The following is a 6,000-nucleotide window of genomic DNA, read 5'->3' as shown; positions in this document are numbered from 1 at the left end:
ATTTTTGGTGTTCTCACATTAGTGGATACTTACATAAGGGCCAATCATATGGTATCTCAATCTCATGCACTAGATTTTTTTTTGAGTGTGAGTGATCTCTAAATCTTCCTAGGATCGGAACACTTCTATAAGTAGGACTTCATTTGTTGCGAGGGCACTTGAAATATGAAGATATGAATAATTTTATCCCTTTATTTAAGCAAAATGAACTCATCTTGTAAATACTTAAAGTGTATTCGAGATACCATTTGAAACTACAGGGATTACTCAAAGTTAACCTCAAATTTGTCTGAAAGTAGTTCAAAGTGATTCATATGCATCATACTAATTGTTGGTACCAACTAAAGTAAAAACATTGTCAGCCATGAACAAATTCATTTCTCAAATGATGTCTTTTGTAGGAAAAATCAAGAAAAAGAAAAGTAATTTTTTGATTTATATGAACTACGTTTGACCTGATTCTTGCTATACAAGATACATAGGCAGTCCTACAATGGGTTTGGTCTCACAATTTTTTTTTATATCCTTGAAAAAATGAAATTGGATCATTTCTTTTTTAAAAAAAAAAAAAATATCGAAAAAATGATAAATTAAAAAGAGTTTCAAAATTTCTCAATTTAATAATTGGGGCATATTTTCATTTGTTAAAAAAAAATCACTCTCGTTACTAGGGAAGAAACACCTAGAGGCATTTTAAGGAACGAACACCCTATCATCTCTCATTTCTAGGGAACAAACACCCTAATTGCATCGTTGCCTTGCAATTTTTTTTGGTATAAGCATTTCTCATTTATGCTAATCGCTTAAATGATATTTTCTGTTGTAAACTGGAAAAAAAAATTGTTGTGGTGATTCTATTTAATGATTCTGTCAAGCAGGACCCTCCTGGATAATAAGACTAGCAGGACCCTCCTGGACAATGAGAACTAGTATAGCAGGACCCTCCTAAATAATGGGACGTAGTATAGCAAGGACCCTCCTGAACAATGAGATTTAGATTAGCAGGACCCTCCTACATAATGGGATTAGCAGGATCCTCCTACATAATGAGATTTAACTTAGTAGGACCCTCCTACATAATGGGATTAGCAGAACCCTCCTACATAATGTGATTTAGATTAGCAGAACCCTCCTACATAATTAAAAAAGAATGAAGCGTTTGCTGACGTTCGCAGGATTTAGATTAGCAGGACCCTCCTACATAATGAGATTAGAAGGACCTTCCTACATAATGAGCTTTAATTTAGCAGGACCCTCCTACATAATGTGATTCAGATTAGCAGGACTCTTCTATATAATGAGATTATCAGGACCCTCATACATAATGTGATTTAATTTAGCAGGACCCTCCTACATAGTGGGATTAGCAGGACCCTCCTACATAATGGGATTAGCAGGACCCTCCTACATAATGTGTTTAGCAGAACCCTCCTATATAATGGGATTAGCAGGACCCTCCTACATAATGTGATTTTGATTAGCAAAACCCTCATACATAATGAGATTTAGCTTAGCAGGACCCACCTAGTAGGAGTCATGATCATGCTATCCGAATTAATGAGGGATCTAATCCACCTAATATTCATCCATATCGCTATCCTCATTACCAGAAAAATGAAATTGAGCGAATTGTACAAGAAATGCTTGTAGCTGGTATCATTCAACCAAGTACAAGTCCTTTCTCCAGTCCAGTGTTACTCGTTCGCAAAAAAGATGGAAGTTGGCAATTTTGTGTAGATTATCGGCCCCTTAATAAGATTATTGTTCCCGATAAATTTCCAATTCCAGCAATCGATGAATTATTGGATGAGCTTGGGGGTGCCACTATATTTTCGAAATTGGATTTAAGATCAAGGTACCATCAAATTCGAGTTTGCCAGGAGGATGTAGCAAAGATAGCTTTTCGCACACATGAAGGCCATTATGAGTTCTTGGTCATGCCATTTGGGTTGTCAAATGCTCCATCTACTTTTCAAGCCTTGATGAACGAAATATTTTGGCCTTACTTACGTAAGTTTGTATTGGTCTTTTTTGATGACATATTAGTTTATAGTGCAAATTTTCCTACTCACTTGGGTCATTTGCGGGAGGTGCTACAAAATTTTAAAATTTCATAACTTGGTTGTCAATCGAAAAAAATGTCATTTTGGACAGCAACAACTCGAGTATTTGGGACATATTATTTCAGCAATTGGAGTCTCAGCGGATCCCGCCAAAATAACAAGTATGATAAATTGGCCAAGTCCCAAAGATGATAAGGGTTTCGGGGGTTTTTAGGACTCACTGGTTACTATAGGAATTTTGTTCGTTACTATGGGAAAACAGTCCGTCCACTCACACAATTTCTCAAGAAAGATGCTTTTCGTTGGAATAAAGAAGCTCAATTAGCTTTTGATTCTCTTAAGGAGGCTATGGTCACTTTGTCGATTTTAGCACTATCGAATTTTAACAAAGTATTCTTGGTTGAAACAGATGCTTAGTTGTTCTAATGCAAAAAGGACATCCAATCACTTTTCTAAGTCAATAACTTTCTATTCGAGCTCAATCTAAATCAGTATACGAGAGGGAGTTAATGGCAGTTGTGTTTGTTGTACAAAAGTGGCGTCATTACTTGATGGGTCAACATTTCATTATATGAACAGATCAACGAAGTCTCCAATTCCTCATGGCCCAACATGATATGGCAGAGGAGCAACAAAAATGGATTACCAAGATGATAGGATTTGATTTAGAGATTCAATATCGCCCAGGTTGTGAAAATAAAGTCGCTGATACTTTATTTTGCCAATTTCATTTCATGGCATTCTGTTCTACGCAGAACTACCTTAGATGATCTTTCCACAGAAATCCAACAGGATGATCAACTCCGTCAATTGACACAGGATTTTCTTCAAGATCCAGCTTCACGACAAAATTATGTTCTAAAAGTGGTTGTCTATTTTTCAAAAGTCATTTGGTGATTCCCCGTTCGTCAATACACATTCACATGCTCCTTCGGGGATTTCACTCCTCACCTACTGGTGGACACTCAGGCTTTTTCCGAACATACAAGCGCATTTCACAAGTGTTATATTGGAGTGGAATCAAAAGGGATGTACAAAACTTTGTGGCTAGTTGTGAAGTTTGTAAGCAGAACAAGTATGAAGCCCTTAGTCCTGCTGGTTTGCTGCAGCCATTACCTATTCCTACTCAAGTTTGGAATGATATTTCTATGGATTTCATCAGCGGGTTACCCAAAGCAATGGGATATGATACTATACTTGTTGTGGTGGACCGTTTCACTAAATATAGTCATGTTCTCCTCTTATCTCATCCATATACAGCAAAGAGTGTTTCTGCACTATTTGTTCGTGAGATTGTACGTTTGCATGGTTTTCCCAAATCAATTGTGCCTGATCGAGATCGGGTTTTTGTCAACCAATTTTGGCAAGAATTGTTCAAGTTGTTTCGTACTAGTCTCAAATTGAAAGGCACAATAAACAAATATTCGTACTGCGGTATTGGCTATAAATAAAGGATTCCCTCACATTATTAAACTTCGAATTTTCTAAGTTTTCTATTCTTCTTTTTCTTCTTAGAAAAACCCATTTTAGTACATATTCTATATTTATTTATATTATAGTGTAAAATATATTAAAAGAATACACCTTTTCACATTTAAGGATTGTGACTCAGAAGGGACACAAGAGTTGAAGAAACAAGTTTAGAGGTAAAAATCAAATAGCACCTAAAAATACGAAGGAAAACATAAAAGTAAATTTCTGAATTCTAAGGGTGACACGTACACGGGCCTATGATATAAGATATTATATAATCAATTGAGGAGCTTTCCATTACAACTAAATATATCCCACTAATAAACGCATTGTGATAAAACATTACATAGCCAATTGGGAACCCTGAATTACATTTCTTCATTTTGAATCTGATTAGCCAAAATCTTAGAAACAAAAGAATACTTGCACAATGCATATCTCATAATTTTTTAACGAGTCCAACACATGATATCCTCCTGTGAGTGCCACATAGGCAAAATTGAGTTTGACAGTGGCTTACATGGTAATCAGATAATTAATGTACAATGTGCCACCTTGGAAGATACAAAGAAGTAAGCAATGTCAGGCATCTGAGCAATCCCAGGTTAAGCCACCACTTGAAGTCCAACCAATATTGCTTATTCTTCCAAACCAATTGAATATATTGCTCTAGGAAGTACAAACAACGAGCACAAGCTTCTCCATAGTGAAAGAAAAAAAAAAGACGAAATGCTACAAAGCATCCTCTTATAGGGCCATTCAACCTCACAAATCGCGAGGAAAATTGCTGACTTGGCCTTCCTCCAAGACATCTTTGTTATTCACCTTATAACTAATCCGTATGCGCATGACAAGGGATTTCTGGGAAAATGAAGATAAAGATATAGCTTTAGAAGAGCCGTTTTGGTTGTTATTCCAAATCACCCTTTATAAATGCTATAGAAGACAGGCAACCACAGGAATTCGAAGAGAAAAGTGAAAGGTGTAGTGAAAAGTACACCCAGTGTCAACCTTTATGCGAACTGCGTAATTTTGAAATACAGTCAGTTCCAATAGCTGATAAACCAAATTCCATTACTAGTTTCAGTTTCTTATAGCTAAGAATAACATACATCTGTAGCTATCTTTTCAAACCTCCACAAGGGAAAATAATGTTCCAACAATTTCACGAGTTTTCAACCTCGCTCATTTCATATCCAATTCACTCAGAATCCATATGAAAAGTAGCGATGGTAAAAGCCTGAACTCATAAAACATATTTTCATTTTATAATTTTGCAGATCGACGTGCAATCATTCGGTAATAGTTTTTTCTCTTCATGAGCAAATAGAAGGAACCAAGTTTTGAAGTTGGTATTGATTCGTAATACTGTAACTAAACTCATATAAGATTGACCAATCAACAAGCCTGCCAGATTATCAGTATCAAATTGATAATGAACCTAGATGATATTTTTAATATGAATTATTTACGCTGGAAAAAAAAGATAGAGCAGACACTTAGGAAAGTGTGACATTAAACTCATGAATCATATGATGAAACTCTGTGAAAGAGTGACAGAGGCACAGAGCAACACTTGGGAATACGACAAGAGTGATAGAGCACTAGATTGCATTTATGCCCGGTAGATCTACAATGGAGGCTATATTTTTTGCTAACAAGATAGATGAACATTTATCGCAGAAGAATGGTGCTTTCACAGTTAAATCATATTATGAAAAGCTTTTGAATACGGAGGAGGTGGACTTTCCTCATAGAGTGATTTGGATCCCAAAGATAACGAGAAAGGCATGTTTTTCCTCATAGTTAGCAACTAGTGGAGTAATCTTGACAGCAGAGAAACTGAGGAAGAAGAAAGATCACTTATGTCAGTTGGTGCTTTATGTGCAAGGGTGTGGGTGCAGATGTCGACCATCTCCTCATTCACTTTCCGGTAGCTGCAAGATTTTAGTGGGAGATTTTTACATGGTTTGGGATGTTTTGGGTGATGCCAAGCACGGTTAAAGAGGTTATTGCCAGTTCCGGTAACTTCGGGATCCAGATCGCTCTATTAGGAAAGTCTACCTCCTTACTATTCGAAAGTTGTTCTAAATATCTGTATGTTGTTGTAATCATCTATGTTCCTTTACTATATTTGGGCCTATTTCATTTGAATACGGGGACATATTTGTGCTTTAAGACAAAATAGGGGCAAAGAGAGGTTTCTAAGTCATACGATTCATACATTTATTTCTAACCAGAAAATGTCTAGTAAAAGTGATCCAAGACAGAAAATGAACAATTCACTTACCTTGCCATGTTGGCTGTTTGTGATTCTCAACTTCTGTGTGATTGATCCATTACCATTTGCAGGTAGGGAATTACCGCTAGCTGGATCCAATTGCAGTTGAAGGAACTTCATAGAAATACCAAATAAGCTTAGTCAAGAGATGAAAAATGGTACATGTACTGAGAATTCGAAAAT

General features: G+C 36.3%; 1 protein-coding gene across 2 annotated transcripts in view; it reads right to left on the bottom strand.

Moving 5' to 3' along the window:
• Positions 1-3,792: 3,792 nt before the first annotated feature.
• Positions 3,793-6,000, bottom strand: part of LOC125835014 (AP-1 complex subunit gamma-2-like) — a 49,663-nt gene continuing 47,455 nt past the window's right edge. For both annotated transcript variants that reach the window (XM_049514153.1, XM_049514154.1), the window contains exons 17-18: positions 5,827-5,931; positions 3,793-4,397 (exon numbers count right to left, since the gene is read on the bottom strand). In XM_049514153.1, the coding sequence (XP_049370110.1) occupies positions 4,302-4,397; positions 5,827-5,931 (201 nt within the window). In that variant the 3' untranslated portion in view covers positions 3,793-4,301. The remainder of the gene's footprint in view (positions 4,398-5,826; positions 5,932-6,000) is intronic.

Source organism: Solanum verrucosum, unplaced genomic scaffold (genome assembly GCF_900185275.1).
Source record: "Solanum verrucosum unplaced genomic scaffold, falcon-dt-bn FXZP01000058.1, whole genome shotgun sequence".
Classification (NCBI taxonomy): domain Eukaryota; kingdom Viridiplantae; phylum Streptophyta; class Magnoliopsida; order Solanales; family Solanaceae; genus Solanum; species Solanum verrucosum.
The sequence above is the reverse complement of the archived record's forward strand: the minus strand, read 5'-3'. Positions and strand labels throughout refer to the sequence as shown.